This window comes from Myodes glareolus, chromosome 2, assembly GCF_982192425.1.
Source record: "Myodes glareolus chromosome 2, mMyoGla1.1, whole genome shotgun sequence".
NCBI classification, from domain to species: domain Eukaryota; kingdom Metazoa; phylum Chordata; class Mammalia; order Rodentia; family Cricetidae; genus Myodes; species Myodes glareolus.
In genome coordinates, this window is record NC_142027.1 from 95,606,775 (window position 1) to 95,625,669 (window position 18,895).

Consider the following 18,895-nt stretch of genomic DNA (forward strand, 5'->3'; position numbering starts at 1 on the left):
AGAAAGCTAAAATACAAGGGCCCACTTAATTAGTAAAAACAGCCTCTCCAAATGACTGACAAATCTCACATGCCTGTGTAGTCCTGAGAGCCCTATACTAGGTAAAATAATATAAAATAGAGAACACGGTCTATGCTTGAAATAATAATTTAAGTAAAACCACAAAACGAATCTGGATCTAAATTGATTCTGGCCATGTCAAATGACAGAACCCTCAGTCAAAACAGCAGAGGTGCCACTGAAATCTAGGGTCAACGGTTAGCATTTTTATAGATGGTGACAATCTAGAGGACAAGAGGCTTTCTTTTATTGAAACTGAATTATTGAGAGGTGCCCAAGTCACTACTAACCTAGATAAACTTTGGTCAAAGCCTCTTGGGTTTGTGTAACTACAGGCACCGGTGTTTTCGTAACCTGCTCTAAGTTTACCTTACACATGGATCTAGTTTTCCATCCACAAAGACATAGACAGCAGGAGAATCAGCCTTGGTTACAGTCTGACTCAGTTTTCCTCCAAGGACCTGTCTGTATACGCTCTCTCTGTATTTCACTCTGCCGTTTTACTATGGAGAGGGCAGAGGCTGGTGGACACAAGAAGTAACAGTTTAAGAAAAAGTAAGATTACAACTTCAAATGTTTAAAATCTGAAAACAGTAGCTATTTTTCAAATCTAAGGTCAGCTACTATTATTATCCTAAATCAAGAATTTATGTGTGATGGGGTTCTTCCCTAAGGTAGCTGGCACAGTAGTCTTACACATCAGTATTCTTCTCAAAGCTATTCATTAGCTAAAATTGCAACACAGAACGTATTACAAATCAAGTTACCTGCCCCGTGACACAGCCTCAGAAATCAACTGACACTAAAATTTCCAGGGAAATTTTAGCAGCTTGAAGAATAAAATGATATTATATGTAGAAGTAAGAATTATCACACAAAATCCGTACCCCCTGAAGTCCTGGCTTTGTGGGACAGCAGCAACACAGAGGAGCCTCGGAGCTTGTCCGGTAGGCGATGCCAGGCAGGCTGAAGGCACACTCTTCTTCCTCTTTCTTGCCAGCAAAAAGTTTGTCTTTTAAAAATGCTTTTTGTCTGAACAAATACATTCACCTAAGTTAGTTTTGTTTTATGTTTGGTTAGTTGGTTAAATATAAGAGAATGTAAGGTGACTAAAGAAAATGCTGAGAAAATCTGGTCCAGTGAACTAGCCTTCAGATTCTGATAAGTCATACGTGATTTCTCAAAAGCCTTGAAGGAGAAAATAATAATGATGGTGGTGCTGATAATAATAATAAGAGTAATAATAATAATAATAATAATAATAATAATTGACTCCAGTCTTTTGAACTCACTTCTATGGCTGCTGGGGAACACGGCTGTACTATGACCCACAGGGAAAACTGCCGTTCCTTCAGACATATCTTGGGTCATGAAAACAAGAAATAACATAAATAAAAAGAAAGAAAGAAAGAAAGAAAGCTGCAGCATAGAACTTTCTGATGAAGATTCACAACAACTTTCAGTCACAGTAGAAATGTTTATGATCAATTAACACTGAATGAAGCCACATACCAGCAACTCGATCTATGTACTCAGAAAAGTCTGTTGCTGTATCCTGAGATGGTTCTGAAACTGTGGTCATAAGACGGCAGTACTCACCACACCCCATAAAAGATTCCTTTCAAGTAACAGCCAGCAGCACCTGTTTCTCTTCCAATTGATGTTTTTCTTGCCTCTTGAGGAGAGGGAATTGCATTGGTCATTTGGAGGCAGAATTTTTATCCATCTGTAGTTAGACAGCAGGCATGCGTCTTGTGCTGGACATGGCATATACATAAATAACAGGAACTACAGAGTTCTTTCCTAACTGTGCTAGTTGTGAGGGTTGTGAGGACACCCCAAGATTATATTTCAAAACCCCAAGAAAGTATTTCAACATGTGGTCAGAGGGAGAGATGTGGGTGGGATAGGAAGGGTGATGCTGGCTAGTTGCATGTGATTTAACTATAGCAAGTCATTAGGTTCAGAACAAGCTTCCTTTAAAAACAGGTCTTAGGCTGGGGTGCAGCTCTGTGGCACAGAGCTTGTTTAGACTGTCCTAGGCCCTAGGTTTTATCTAGCAACACACACACACACACACACACACACACACACGGAAAACAAAGCTCTCAAGGACCACTTGGATCTTTTCACAGTCCCTGCAAAGAGCTAAGAGAAGGAGTAACTAATTCTGAGCAATGTGACTGTGTTCCCCAAAGAAGGAGGATCTTTCAGGTCTTTTTCAGAAACAAGTATGCAGATCACATTGCTATACAAGTAACTTTTTGCCGGACACATAAGGATTTTAATTAAAGATGCTACTCCTGTTATGTGTAAAGATAAGATTATTGGCTAAAATGAATGTTTTGGTTACAACACAGGCTTCTTAGACGGCCCAAAGAGAATACAGCCACATGTCTACCTGACTTTCACATAACTATCTAACCCTAATCCCCTTCCTCTGTAATGTTTTGATGTTATAGTCAGACTCAAACTACAATATCTAGACTCAGCTCAGTTCCATAATCCTTTCAACAAATTACGGCACTGCTGAAAGAGAATTGAGATGGAAATTATGCACTACCTTTGAATGCTTGAGGGATTTTGAGGAGTACAGCAAAATAAACACTTTAAGTAACCTATGAACCAGCAAGTGGAAGCATAGAAGAGACCAGCTGGAGAAATACAACTGAAAATCAGTTGGGGCTTTCTAGAAATTCTCCTGTTGTAGTAAGGTATGGCAGACAGTACACTTTAACATCAGGGAGACAAGCTCAGCGCACTTCACGGTTCTCACACGTGCTCACTGTAAGTGTCAATGACACAGGATATAGAGTTTAATAAGATGTATTTACTGTTACTGTGCATGTGTACAAATGTGGGGGGTATACATGTGTGCATGCCACTCGGCATGTGTCAAATTGGGGAGCTGGTCCTATGCTTCTGTCGTCACCTGGGTGACAGGAATAGAAACTGGCTGGCAGGTTCCTGTTACTCCACGTAGCCACCTTTCATAAGCCTCCCCTCATCCGGTGTCATACTTCCCAGAGGTGGTGATCTTGAGAGCTAGCAATGTAGCTGTGATGATCATGCGATCACTGTTAAAATTATGAGCTTTCTTAGTTGTCCTCTGTGATGTGAACGGCACCACAGCAAGTCCACCTCAGGGCCTGATGCTTTCCAAACTCCACCCACTGGAGCCCCTGCGCTCACCCAGGTTAGACGGTGGCTGCGGAGCAGGAAGTACTGGCAGTGTGCTCAGGCAGGCATCTACGAGATGTCAGCGGCTCTGGATCCCTCTCTGAAGCTGAGGTGGGTGGCAGGAGGCTTTAAAATGACCACATGCCAGTTTCCTGTGGCTGAACTGAAACTGTCTTGCTTTGCTGCTATGTTTCCTGGATCTCGATAAGTACACTGGCCCTTGGTTGGTAGATTTGTTGGTTGATTGGTTTGGCTGGTTGGTGGTTGGTTGGCTGGTTGGTTTGGTTGCTGGTTGGTTAGCTGGTTGAAGATAGGTCTTACTTTGTAATCCTGGCTAGTCTGGACCTTGCTGGCCTTGAACTAGTTCTGCCTGCCTCAGCCTCTGGAGTGCTGGGATTAAAGGCGTGAGTCGCCAGGGCCCTTGTTTTTGTTTTTTTAACCTACTTTTCAATGCTTCAGCAGTGTGGGAAAGAAAATAGAAAGAGGCAGAGGGTGTGAATAAAAATTTATTTGAAATATCTCCTAATGGTTTAAAGTGTAGAACTGCATAGAGAATAAATTTCTACATTATAGCCAGATGGTGGTGGGCATACACCTTTAATCCCAGCACTTGAGAGGCAGAAGCAGGTGGATGTAGGTGGATCACTGTGAGTTTGAGGCCAGCCTGGTCTATATAGTGAGTTCTAGGACAGTCAGGGCTACAAAAGGGAAACCCTATCTCAAAAAAATAAAAATAAAAAATAAAAAATTTTTTTAAAAAATCCTACATTGTAGCTGTTTCACAAATGTCTACCAGTGACTGGGCCTTTCCATTATCCAGTGACTATGGGGACTCTGGACACAGATGTGAAAATGTTGCCCTTAGTAAAATCCTGCATGAATGTGTGCCCATTTCCACATTCACAGCTCACAGCTTGCCATTTTAGACTTCATAAAACCAGATATAACTCTAACCAAAGCAATTATGACCAATCTAATCACCTAAGTTTAAATTCCACAGTGCTTTAAGACCCAAAATTTCAATCAGTTTGTTCCAATGCTACAATTCGTAACCCCTAAAGCTAGGAGGCTAAATACAAAACTGCATGGAAGGAGAAACTCAGAAGCAGCATCATAGTCCATGTCCTACATGAAGAGCACTGTCATCAGCTACAGCTGCTGAACTCGACTGGCGGACACCCCTGTAAGCACTCTCACCATTTTACAGTGAGGGACACAGTCCACCCACAGACAGCTCCTGACCAGACACTCACGAATCTGTTTTTCTTGTTATACTTTCTGTTTAGGCCTGACAAACTGGTTTCTAATCGTGGGGTCCTCTTCATAACTCAATTCCTCAACACTTCCTGTTTAATCCACTTGTAAATTTTAACTTTCACACCCTGGCCAGGGACCTTTTAGAGTCTTGAAACGCAGTATCCACTCAATGAGTTGGCTCCATCTCCATCAGCTGGTTTGCTGTGAGGAAAACAGGGAAGAGAACTGGTACTTCCTCAAGGTTGTTTCAACTCAGAAATAGCTTTAGTTGAGGCTTAAGGTCTGCTTGAACTTCCTCTGTGGTAGTAGCTACCCCTGGAAGGCCAGTCACTAGCAGCAAGCAGCACAAAGCCTAGGGTACTGAAAACACTCCAAACTGACTTCCTCTTCCCTTAAAATTTATCTCCTCCTTTTTCCTATCTCCTATATATTTGGCGAAAAATTGTAACTGCTTTGACAAATAAAGAAATAAAAGCTTACCTTTTTTTCTAGACATCAAATAAGTATTTCAGTTCCTTATTAAACTATTGGACACCTCAGAATTACAAGTTACAAATATTTTAATTTCATTTTTGACAGCTTCATGTAAGCCTGCAGTATCTTACGAACATATCCCTCCCCTTCCTCCTCCACCTAGCCTCTCTCTACCTCCTTGGCTTGTGTGTGTGCACCTCTTGTGCTCACAATTACATCAGCACATCTTATCAAGACAGTGTTTCATAGGATGCTTCTCCCATCCTCAAGCTTCTAAAATCCCTGAATTTTAGCGGCGACGATACCAATGTTCTGTTAGGGATACGCGTTCAACACTCATTCATTCTCAATGTTTCAACCAGTTATGAGTCTCTGTACTAACTGTTACCCACTAAAAATGGCAATGCTTTTAAAAACACATATTGAGTAAATTTATTTTCTTTAATTTTAGTTGAAAAGACCATTACTTCTGGCTTACAATTCTAGGCAGTTCATTTAAAACTGTGTGAGTGCCAACATGCGTTACCTGTCATTACAAACAGAGTAAATGACTGTACTTTCTCCGGGGCCTGGACTGTACTGCCTCTGGGAAGTATAATAAGGAGCACTTGAAATACAGCTCGTGTGACTAAAGAACTGAAGTGAATACTATGTTATTTAATTGAGATTTAATATTTTGAATCAGTCAGGTTGTGGTTGGTGGTGGTGGCGGCGGCAGCAGCGCACACCTTTAATTCCAGGCAGAGGAAGATGGACCCCTGTAAACTCAAGACCAGCATGGTCTACAGAGCAAGTTCCAGGACAGCCAGGGATACACAGAAAAACAAGAAACAAACAAGAATTTTAATTAGCACCTGACTAGTGAATAAGAATGACTTGTCTAATGGCAAGATCTGTCTTTTTTTTTAAAACTTTTTAATGTGAAACACTTAACATACTGGAAGGATGCTACAGAGACAGTCCGGAGAAATTCACTCGGTTTTCTCTCATGATTTTATCTTCTATAACTATAGTACGCTATCAATATCAAAACTAGTCATTGGCATAGGTGAATGTTCTAGGCCAGTCCACACTGGTGTAATTTCCAGTCAACACAATGAACATACAGTGATTCCGCTTCCACAAGAGCCGCTCTTGTTCTCCACGCTCGCTCAGGCCGGCAGCCTTCTTCTCAGCGTCTCTAGCCCCTGACGATGACTAATCTGTTGTCCGTCCTATCATTTTGTCATTTACAGAGTTACCTAATTGGAATCATACATGGACTTCGAGAATGCCTTTCTTTCCACGTTTAGCATATTGCCTTCAATAATTACTGGGGGTGCAAGGGCCAAGAGCACAAGACTGCCATGTGTCCTCTTGCAGAGGAGTCTAGGTGTGGCTGTGCCACCAGTGGCTTAACCATTCGTATTCTAAAGGAGATATGACTGTCCACACTCTTTGGCCATTGCAAATAATTGGCACGCCCATTCACACATGAGTGTTTTCATAAATGTACCTGTCCAGTTTGATATTTCATCTGATATACTTTGAGTGAAATAATGTCTTTATATTGTTTGACCATTTTCCTTTTACTTTACACTTTTATTTTACTGCTAGGGAATTAAACCCAAATGTCACATATGCTGAGAATGAACTCTTTCACTAAGCTACATAGTCTTATGCAAATTCAGATGATTCAACTTATATGCCTTTGATATTTCAGCCCAAGGACTTTCTTCTAAGCCAAAGGTAGAAAAATATTTTTCTATGTCTTTTGGTATACACCTTCCCTCTAAACACACGGAAGGCTAGGAGCCTGAATTTGAACCTAGCCTGGTTCAAATTGTTCAAATCACAATTCTCCCACTAAGAATAATACAGCTTTTAGTTTATGTTTATATCAAAGACTTCTTTGACCTAACTTTTGAATGTCTGGGTTTGATGACTTGATTGTGTGGTTACTTATTTCTTTTACATCCTGACAGCAGTTTGCCCTCCCTCCTCTTCTCCCAACCCCCACATCCCCTCTGCCCATCCCCATCCACTCCTCTGTCTCTATTCAGAAAAGGGCAGGCCTCCCATGGATATTGACAAAACATGGCATATCAAGTTGTAGTACGACTAAGCACCTTGCCTTGTATTAAGGTAGAGAAAGGCAACCTAGTATGAGGAACGGAGTCTCAAAAGTCAGCAAAAGAATCAGAGACAGCCCCTGCTCCCACTGTTAGGAGTCCCACAGGAAGACCAAGCTATGCAATATAACATATATGCAGAGGCCCTAGGTCAGTCCCATGCAGGTTCCCTGGTTGTTGGTTCAGTTTCTGAGTTCCTATGAGCCCAGGTTAGTTTATTCTGTGGGTTTTCTAAGTCCGCACACCTATGGACACCTGATTTTTGACAAAGAAGCCAAAATTATACAATGGAAAAAAGAAAGCATTTTCAACAAATGGCACTGGTATAATTTAATGTTGACATGTAGGAGAATGCAAATAGATCAATTATCTATGACCCTGCACAAACTCAAGTTTAAATGGATCAAAGACCTCAACATAAAACCAGATACACTTGTTGTAGGAGGCCTCTTGTTTGTTCCCGGCTGCTCAGCCCAGAAATAATCACACAGAAACCATATTATTTGCAATATTGGTTGGCCAATATCTTAAGCATATTTCTGGCTAATTCATATCTTAAATTAACCCATATCCATTAATCTGTGAATCACCACAAGGCTGTGGCTTACCAGGTAAAGTTCTGGCGGCTGTTTCCAGCAGGGCTACATGGCTCCTCCCTGACTCTGCCTTCTTTCTCCCAGCATTCAGTTTATTTTCCCCCACCTAGCTCTGTTCTGCCCTGCTCTGCTACAAGCTCACAGCAGTTTTCTTTTTATTCATTGACCAATAAAACATAGACAGAAGGACTTCCCACACCTTACACTGAACCTGATAGAAGAGAAAGTGCGGAACAGCCTGGAATACACTGGCACAGGAGACAACTTCCTGAACAGAGAATGAATAGAGCAGATACTATGATCAACAATTAATAAATGGGACCTCATGAAACTGAGAAGCTTCTGTAAGACAAAGGACACCATCAATAAGACAAAATAGCAGCCTGCAGAATGAGAAAATATCTTTACCAACTCCACATCTGATGAGAGCTTATTTCCAAAATATAAAAAAAACTCAAAATACTCAAGAACTCAAGATAGACATCAAAAAACAAATAATCCAATTTTTTTTTAAAAAAAAAAGGAGTATAGCTCTAAACAGAGAATTCTCAATAGAAGAATCTCAAATGGCGGAGAAACATTTTAAAAAAAAAAAAGACTCGACATCCTGAGCCATCAGGGAAATTTTACGCTACCCTTGTCAGAATGACTAAGATCAAAAACACTGATGACAGCTCATGATGGAGAGGACATGGAGCAAAGGGAACACTCCTCCACTGTTGATAGGAGTGCAAACTTGTACAGCAACTTTGGAAATCAATATGGTGGTTTCTCAGAAAATTGGCAATCAATCTACCTCAAGTCCCAGCAATACCACTCTTGGGCATATACTCAAAGGATGCTCGATCATACCACAAGGACATTTACTCAACTATGTCCACAGCAGCTTTATTTGTAATATCCAAAACCTGGAAACAACCTAGATGCCCACCTCAATTGAAGAATGGATAAAGAAAATGTGGCACATTTACACAGTGGCATATCATTCAGCTGTTAAAAACAATGACATCATGAAATTTGCAGGCAAATGGATGGAACTAGAAAAAAATTCATCCTGAGTGAGGTAACTCAGACCCAGAAAGTCTAACATGGTATATGCTCACTCATAAGTGGATATTAGCAGTAAAGCAAAGTTAACATGCTACAATCCACAGACCCAGAGAGACTAGGTAACAAGGGGGGCTCAAGCAGGACACACTAGAATCTCTCTGGCAATAAAGGAGATTTGGTGGATAGACTGGGGGAAGGTGGGGGTGAGAACATGAGAGATCAGGTTGGGGTGGGGAAGTACTAAAGAGACTACTGGAAAGGGAGTCACTTCAGGGTCAGAAACCTGGTGCAAGGGAAACTCCTGCAATCCACAAGGATGACCCCCAGCTAAGACTCCTAGCAAAAGAGGATATGTAGCCTGATCTAGCAACCTCCTCTGGCCAGGCACTGGGACAACAACCCAGCCACATATCCTTCTACTTATGGTCTGTCCAGCCTATGGGATGTACTGGGGTAAGGGTGGCCTAGAGATTGAGGGAGTGGCCAACCAATGACTGGTCCAGCCTGAGAACCATGCCACCAGAGGGTGCCCACCCCTGACACTGCCTGGAGTGCCAACACCCACAGGCTGGGCGGCCTAGAGACCTAGGATAGAATTGAGCATGACTGGGGGCGGGGAAATGTCCATGTAATGATGCCCAGTGATATTCTGTTATACTGGTAGATCACTGACTAGCCCAATTGTCATCAGAGAGTCTTCATCCAACAACTGATAGATGCAGAGACTCACAGTCAAACATTAGGCTGAGCTTGGGGAATCCTACAGAAGAGAGGAAGAAAGGATTGTAGGGGTCAGAGGGGTCAAGATTGTATGGTTTTTGATCGTGACTGTTTTAGATGACAATATTGTGCCACCAGATCAAAAGGTCACACACACTTCCAAAGTTTATGTTGAATAGATTGATTTCTTCTATCCTCCCTCCCTTCCTTCCTCTCTCTCTTCCTTGGCTCTTTTCTCCCACGGTTCATGGGTGGGAAACAATTTGTGGAACGAATCATCTTTCCTTGATTTCAATATCTTTAGCAGTTTTTCCTGTGGCAATATTCCAGGCTCTGTACTATTTCCTTTATGTGCCTATCCCTCGTCCAATACCTCTTCCGATATCAGTTCTGAACTCCACAAAAGCCTTAGACTCTGATGCTGTGATTCCTCACATACTATTCTTTATCAAGATTGTCATGTAGTTTCTGCACCAGGAACCCAGCTCCACGTGCCAATAGAAAGACCTAGCATTACAGGCACAGTACAAGAACAATCATGCAGCAAAGGCAGATAAATATTTTCAAGAAAATCAGAGACTATTTCCCAAATTCAGAGAAGGAAATGTGTATCCAGGTGCAAGAGGTCTACAGAACACCAAGTCAGGGTCAGAAAAGAAACTCCCCATAATACATGCAAGTTTGAAGGTTAAAAATACAGAATAAAGAAAGGGCAATAAACAATGAAAGAAAAAAATCAAGTCATCTGTAAACGAAGAACAGTCAGACAGTTATACTAAGACACACACTTTTGCCCTGACATTCTGTGACTAGCCACCCTCTACCTCTTGGGCTTTCTGAGCCTGCAGGCCAGTCTGAAATACTTGCCTCTCCACTGCCTCCTGGTGGCTGCAGGATTCACAGGCTTGAAGATCAAATACTGCCTTCAGCTTTTCATTCCAGAGAAGAAGAGGGCAGAGCCCAAACACAAGGACTTGCTAGCCCTTCGTCCTTCGAAAGCTTGCCTTCATGAAGATAAACTTCATTTCTAGATAATCCTCTATATCAGAAGCATCCACTTAAAAAAACTGTTTTTGTTTTTCTTAAACACATGGATTATCTTGTTGAAGAAAACTTGGAGCACTGATACTAATGATAATATGGTGGGCATCCTGCTGAGATAATGACAATGACAAGGGACTGCCACCATATCAGTCATCTGTGGGTAACTCTAGAAAGCTTTTGAAGACCCTCCATTGAGCATATCATGAGGATAACACAATCCACTGTTACTAAATAGCAAAGAACTGCTTAGACCCGTTTTTAGCATTCTATCCCAAATTTCTTACCAAAACTGGGGTGGGGCAGAAGACCAAAGCTGGACCCCGAACATTTTTGCACTTATATTATTTAGAATTCTATCTGCAGTCTAGCCCAGACATCACTATGACCTCATGCAGCCGTACAGGACACTCAGATCTGGAAGTGACCTGGCCCTTAGCCACCAACCTGGACTCAGGTGACTGATCTGACCCTGAGTATCCTCCCGGCACTTTTAAAAAAAAAAAATATCTTAAAATTTAGATTAAAAAACCAAATGTTTCTGTTTTATTTTGCTTCTAGGCCTAAGCCTTGTTTTGTAGTTCAGCCTGGCCTCAAACTCAAAAAAATCCTCCTGCCTCTGTTTCCCAGAGTGTTGCCATGCCTAGCTCAAGTGCTGCCACCCAGGGTCTTGGTGTCCTCTGGGCCCAGGCTGCTAATGAAGGCCATTTCAGGGTCTGTGGCCCTATAACAGCCAGGGTCTGGATTGATATATGGGGCGCCTGTTGCCACCAAGCACCGTGAGGATGCCCAGGATCAGACCAGTCACTGAGTCCAGGTTGGTGGCTAAGGGCCAGGACGTATCCAGATCTGAGTGTCCTGTACTGCTACACAAGGTCATGGCGAGGTCTGGGCCAGAGCTGCAGCTAAGAGCCATGTCAGGGTCAGTAGCCCTACTACAGCCAGGGTCTGTGCTACAAGCACCCGTTACATCAAAGGCCATGTAGACACCAGAGATCAAGGGTCATGTTGGTATCTCAGGGTCATACTTCCACTGGGGCAGTGGTGACATCCAGACCCAGCCATTGTGAGGACCATGTCTGGGGTCCATGGTTCTACAGTGGCTGTGGTGAAATCTGGGTCCTGCATTGCTACTAAAGGTCACATAGAGGCCCAAGAATAGGGTCACAATCGTTCCCATCTGAGTGACCAGTCCCTCTGCTCAGAGCCAGGATACCTACTAGGCCCAAGCTGCTGCTGAGGGCCATGCCAAGGTTCATGATCCAGCTACACAATCTGTGGCTTGTGTAGGGACCAGCGAGATAAAGTCAGAAGGACATGCTAAGCCAGCCACACCCTTCGCTGGCCCTGGGACAGCTGACCTTGCCTCTTGCTGGACACTACAGCAGGAAAGCTGGCCCCTGCATGCTGGAGAGATGCTTCTCCCCTCACCACAGGCCAGGGTGAACCAACCCTGAGACCAAGCTTTTAGGGAAGTTGACTCCACCCACTCATGCAAGGTGGGTAGCCCCAGAGGCCTGGACTGACTGGCTTGGCTACTATCCAGGCCCACAGCTAGGTCTTGGGTTGACCCACCCTAGCATCTACCCCAGGACCAGCTGGAGCTGGTGAAGGGACTGGTTCTATAGGAATGATACCCACCAAGCTCTTCAAGACTAGTGGCAGCCACAAGATATCTCAGAGGAGTTCTGGTTAGGATACCAGAAGTCAGAGGCTTGAACCAGACCAGTGACAGTAAAACTGACGGGGCCAAGAGGTATACTATTGGGCACACTGAAGCCTCCATTGCCACCAGGATGAACAAAGAGGTGTTGGAGAAGCAGGAGAGAAGGAGAAACAAAGAGATCTTTCTGTTGTTGTGGATTTTATTTTGTTTTTGTTGTGGGTTTTTTGTTTTTTTGCTTTTCTTTTTATCTGCTTGATTGCTTACTTTGAATTGTTTCCTTATGTGGGGGTGGGGGTGTGGCAGGGATGAGAGGAGGATGGGGGGGGGTGAGGGGGCTCTGGGAGGTGAACAGAAGTGGGTATATGATAAACTCCCAGAGAGTCAATAAAGAATTTTTTTTAAAAAAAGCGAGATCTTGATGCATCTGTAGTTGAGAACACGGGAAGGTAGAACCTTGGCCTAAGCACTGGTGGCCCCACACTCTGCTACCACAGTTACTTAACACTCCACTCCTAACTTGGTATAAATTATTCGATATGCAGAAACCAAAATAAACCCACAATTTAGAAGGTCACAGTTAAAACTTCACAAGGATGGAAGTAGCAACTACAAAGCATAACTTATGCGAATACACATCCACTTCTAAAAACACACGGTGCTCTTAAGTTTCTCCCAGGAAGCATCTCTTACTGTTTTATAGAATCTCTCAGGGCTCTGTAGAAATGCACAGACTCATAATCCACCACTGCTAAAACTCTCAGCAGAAAAAAAACAAAAACAAAAACAAAACAAAACAAAAAACACCTGGTAAAAGCTGTCAGAAGAAATAGGACATTCTGAGCCATTTTTCCAACTTGTGAGAGTCTAAAACTAGAGAAACCATTTGAAAGGCCTGTTATAAGATTTGAACTCTTATGAATCATAAGGAGACATGAAAACCTTTCTTCAAAAGGAGGGAAAAATCAATACACTTCATATTTATATAAGTTTTCTTCTTGTTGTTATTTATTTATGAAACAAAACCTCAACATGTATCTCAGTCAGATTTACAACTCTAGCTCATAGTTCAGGTTTCTAAGAGCTCAGGTCACGGGCATGCTCCATCACAAGAGATTTTAACTGAATATTGTGAGGTTTTCTCTTATTTCAGATTTCTTAAGAACTGAGGACACAGGCACACTACATCACAATGGATAGCCACTTTAATTACTTAAATATTTGTAGGTTTTCTACATGTCTTTGATTAAAAAATAACTTCCCCAAAGTACTCTTTTTCTATCTAAATATTGTATTAACAAAACAAACAAAAGAATATTAATACCTTGAATATGATGAATAATTTATGAACTTCAGATACAGGAACAAATAACACATACCAGTGACTGCATCTGATTCTTGTGTAGAATTAATATAATATTACATTAAAACCTTAATAGCAATAATAATGATAAAAATTCAATAGTGGAGGAGGGGATGGGGCCGAACCGGTTGCATGTGCAGATGGCACGCGCAGTGGGTCAATCAAATGGCAGCGACTGTCTTCCGACCCGCTCTGCGAGACTGGGGGTGCTACCTCCGGTGGAGCTATGTGCTATGGCAACTGAGTCAAACCAAGGGCCTCCTGATAACCCCAGCTTTGTGGAGTCTGTGGATGAATACCAGTTTGTGGAGCGCCTGTTTCCCCCTACCAAAATCCCAGAACCACCAAAGCATAAACATTATCCCACTCCCAGTGGCTGGCAGCCTCCCAGAGATCCCCCTCCCAACTTGCCCTACTTTGTTCGACGATCCTGGATGCATAACATCCCTGTCTACAAGGACATTACACATGGCAACCGACAGATGACTGTGATCCGTAAGGTGGAGGGAAACATCTGGGCTCTACAAAAGGACGTGGAAGAGTTTCTGAGCCCACAGCTGGGAAGAACACCCATCACCCAGGTTAATGAGGTGACAGGGACTCTTCGAATCAAGGGCGACTTTGATGAGCAGCTTAAAGCCTGGCTTCTTGAGAAAGGCTTCTGACCTGATGACCAGCCCCGCGGCAGTTCCTCCACAGACTGGCATTCAGAGAGGAAGTGGATTTGGAGTCTCTGGAATGGGATTCAAAAGTACCTAAAGAACTGTGAGATCAGTCCTTGCTTTCATAAAGAGGAAAAAGACCTTGGTGTTTAAGTGTCCAATTGGGGAGAACTATTCAATGTGGGAGCCACAAGACACAGTCAAGCTAGCAAGGGAGACACTCACTGCTATCTCTTTAAATCTTTAAACGCTGTGGTACATTTCTTAGGTGAGCCATTCTGGAAACAACCACCCAACCCTGTTCTGGGGACTTCACAGGACAGCCCCATTAGGGACATGCATCCTTGATTTTTCTGGAGCTTTTGCTGTAAGTCAGACTAGTCTTGGTAGCTGTAGCACCACGAGGTGGTGGCTTACCGGAAAAGATTCAACATGTCTGACCTGGTGGCTGGCTCCATGGCTTCTGCCTCATTCCCTCTTCCCAGCATTCTATTCTGTTTACTCCGCCTACCTAATTTTCTGTCCTATCAAAGGGTCAAGGCAGTCTCTTTATTGACCAATGAAAATAACACAATAGACAGACAACCCTCCTCCATCAGGTAGCAAATGTGGAAAACATACTCAGACAACACAGGACAATGACAGACTGAAATGGACAAGACAGACCAAAGAATATCTTAGGTTCTGAGTGTGTATAATAGGGTTGGGGACATCACCCTGCTGTCCTGGAATCAGCTATATAGAAGTTTGACGACAAGAAAATCAAGTCTTTTCATCCTGCTGTCTCATCCAATATCAGCCACTTGTCCAACTTCACCATTAAATTGGTTAAGTAGCGTTCAGATCCTGACTGCCCTGCTTGACTTCAGACCTAAGGTAGAAGAGATGCCAGCCTCCCGGAGCTCAGGTTCTCCATGTGGAAGATGGATGCCTAGTTGTTCAGTGACCTTGGCATCCTCATCCCAGGAGACCACAGATGAGTCATGAGTCTACAGGCTGGGCGAGGAAACGGAGCCTCGCCCTAAGTTACAAGCCCCACCAGTCATTAATGCAAGTTTTTATTTGGCTGTATATACAATTTAAGCTATTAAAATTTGTACAATATTTACAAATTAAAAAAATTCAATAGTGATTCTATTAGGGAAAATCAGTCATTTTCTTTACCTTAGCTACTAGCATTTTCAGATATCATTATTAATATGTCATGAGAAAGAGCTAACATACAAGACTTAAGCTAAAATATTGTCTTTGCAATATATCCTAACCTTGGGCACTGTGATGAGTAATTTTAATAATAGTATCTAAAACTAGCAAAGGAAGACAAGGCTGGCCCAGTTGTGAGCAATTATCCACCTTAGATTAACCAGAGCTTATGAGGCACTTTCTTATATGAGCTGTGTTATTACATTATAATAATATAATACAATATATTGACATGTAGGGGAAGACACCCCTACATGTGAGCTGCATTTTGGGGGCAGAATGGGAAGAGAAAGTCCACTTATCGGGAGGACCCTTTGCCTGCTTGCCTTCCAGTCTCACTGGTGAGTCCATCTACCTTGACCTTGAGTTCATCCCTGTTCTTGCTGGCACCGCTACAGCTGCTGCGGCTGACACTGGAACCCAACTTCTTGAGCCATTGTCTTAATCACTGTTCTACTGCTGTGAAGAGACACCATGACCAAGGCAACTTAGAAAAGAAAGCATTTACCTGGGGGCTTGTCAACAGTTTGAGAGTGTTACTTCATGAGCATCATGGCAGAAAGCACACAGGCTGGAGCAGTAGCTGAGAGCTTTACATCTTCATCTGCAGACAGCAGGCAGAGAGACAGACAGACAGACAGACAGACAGGCAGACAGACAGGCAGGCAGGCAGGCAGGCAGGTAGGCAGGCAGGCAGGCAGACACTGGGCCTGATGGGGGCTTTTGAAACCACAAATCCCAACCCCAGTGACACACTTCCTCCAACAAAGCCACACGTCCTAATTTTTTTTAGCCCTTCCTAAACAGTTCCATTCCCTAATGACTAAGCATTCAACTATACAAGCCTGGGCATTCACATTCAAAGTACTACAGCAATCCAAAGTGGACTGAAGAGCCGTGACTCTCCGGCAATCCTCCAGGCTGTCAGCATCAGACTGGGACTCCTGAGAAATGTTTCATGGACTAAGCAGACTCCAGGTTTTCAACCTTGCCAATATAAGTGCAGCCAACATTAGGCAATCCAGCCAGTATCATGCAAAACAATCTAATAAATCTTCTTTAATATATATTCATTCTATTGGTTCTCTTCCTTTAGAGAATACCAAGTACTACAAACTTAAGTATCAGTAGAAGTGTTTGAGAGGAGCAGAATCGTAAGGATGAATTTCTCTAGTGGGACTGGTAGTCTCTGGAGCTAGCTCTCTGCCTCAGTGAAGAGGGCAGTTGCTAGAGACACTGAAAACCTATGTTGTGAACTATTTAAAGAGCCAAGCAAGATACAAGGAATACAAGATACATTCCTGATTCACTTTTTGTGACGAATCAAGGAATTTAGTGTCGTAGTATATAATGCTTTGAACATTTTTAAGAAAGTAAGAAATATAAGGATGCCGACTGGTGGCTGCGATGACTAATCTTTCTTGTCAGCCCGACTACATCTGAAATTAACTAAAGCGCAGGGAGTTGGGCACAACTGTGAGGGACTTTTCTGGACTGGATTATCTGAGGTAAGAAAACCCACACCTTCTAGGGGTAGCCTACACAAAGGACATGGAAAAAGAAAGCTTTTGCTTTTTGTCTTCTTGCGCTCGCTCTGTCAAGTTCATTCCCTACTAATATTAGAGCCTACTTCTGACATATACTGAAAATCAGCTGAGATATCCAGCCTCACAGACTAGCTAACTCCTGAATTCTTGGACTTTCTGTCAGGAAACAGACATCATTGGACTAGCCAGACCATAGCCTGTGATAAATCTTATATAAATGTAGAGTGTGTGTATATATATATGTATATATATATACATATATATATACACATACATACATACATTCTAGTACTTCTGTTTCTCTAGAAAACCCTGACTACTACAGATTTTGGTTCCAGAAGTGGGGCCCTTACTTGAGCAGATAACACATGTCCTGGCATGCGGCTGTTGATCCAGCAAATGGTCTTTTCTCCATACCTGCTCACAAAGGCCACCAGAAGCAATCTGCTTTCGGTTGGCAAGGCCAGCATTATACCTATACAGTTTTACCTCAAGAATATAGTAACTCTCCAGCTGTGTCATAACTTTGTTCACAGGGATCTTGACCATCTATCTCTCCCACGAAATGTCACACTGCTCCACTGTATTGGTGGCATTTTGCTGACTGAACCAAGTGAGCAGGAGGTAGCAACCACTTTGGGCCCATTGGTAACACATACACATATCAAAGGACGAGAAATAAATCCCACCAAAACTCAAGGGCCTCAGTGAAACTTTTAGGAGTTTAGAGAAAGTAGAGACATTCTTTCTAAGATGAAGGATAAGGTATTGCACCTGGCACCTCTCACCAGCAACACAGAAGCACAGCCTTTAGTGGCCTAGCTGGATTCTGGAGACTGTACATTCCTCACTTGGGGGAATCACTCTGGCCCATATATCAAGTAACTGGGAAAGCTGCTAGTTTGGAGCCTGGAATAGGAAGGAGAAGGCTCTTCAACTGGTCCAGGCTGCTCTACCATTGAACAATATAATCCTGCAGAACTGAGGGTACTTGAGTTGTCTCTGGAAGATAGGGATATTGTCTGGAGATACTGGCAGGCCCCCATAGGGAATCAGAGGAGAGACCTTTGACGTTTTGGAGCATGGCTCTACCACCCTCTGCAGCAAACTATTCTCCACTCGTGAAACAGCTCTTGGCTTGCGATTGGGCCTTAGTAGAAACTGAACATTGACAATGGGCCACCAAGTTACCATATGACCTGCGCTGCCCATCATGAGCTGGGTGTTACCTGACTCACCAAATCATGAAGTAGGGCATGCACAGCAGCAATGCATTATCAAATGGAAGGGGTATATATGTGATCAGGCCAGAGCAGGCTCTGAAGACCCAAGCAAGTCACATAAGAGCTGCCCCAATGCCTTTGGTTTCTACTTCCATTACAATGCCATCTGAGGCCAAGCATGCACCCATAACCTTGTGGGATGTGTCCTATGGTCTGTTGACTGTGGAAAAGAAGCCTGGGGTTTAAAGATGGTTCTATGTGTAATGCAGGCACCATCCAGAAGTAGCTACAGCATTATAACCCCTTTATCAAAGGAAATCTTCACAGTGGGCAGAACTTCAGGCAGGACACGTGGTCATACGTTTTGTGTGGAAGGAGAAATGACCAGATGTGATTGTTCGCTGATTGACAGGCTGTAGCCAGGGGATTGGTCAAATGATCATGGACTTGGAAAGAGCATGATTGGAAAGTTGGTGAGAAAGATATCTATAGAAGTATAGAGATTAATCTCTCCAAATGAGCAAAGGATGCATGGATACTTCCATTCCACGTGGATGCTCAGCAAAAGGTGACCCAGCTGAGGAGGAGTTCAATAATCAAGGACATAGGATGACCCATCCTTTGAACAGTCAGCCTCTCCCCCAGCCATCCCTGTCAGTGCCCAATGTGCCTATGAACCAAGTGGCCATGGTGGCAGAGATGGGGTTATGCATGGACTCAACAACATGGACTCTCACTCAACAAG

At 43.1% G+C, this 18,895-nt stretch overlaps 1 protein-coding gene and 1 pseudogene across 3 annotated transcripts in view; one reads left to right on the forward strand and one right to left on the reverse strand.

Moving 5' to 3' along the window:
* Positions 1-18,895, reverse strand: part of Fgd4 (FYVE, RhoGEF and PH domain containing 4) — a 168,207-nt gene that overhangs the window by 140,014 nt on the left and 9,298 nt on the right. The window contains exon 1 of one of the 3 annotated variants that reach the window (XM_048452431.3): positions 1,660-1,813. The exons of the other annotated variants lie outside the window; for them this stretch is intronic. Coding sequence (XP_048308388.3) covers positions 1,660-1,669 — 10 coding nt within the window. The 5' untranslated portion in view covers positions 1,670-1,813. Of the gene's footprint in view, positions 1-1,659; positions 1,814-18,895 lie in introns of those variants that run through there. 3 annotated transcript variants of the gene reach the window in all.
* On the forward strand, positions 13,656-14,278 carry LOC125411870 (large ribosomal subunit protein mL49 pseudogene; annotated as a pseudogene).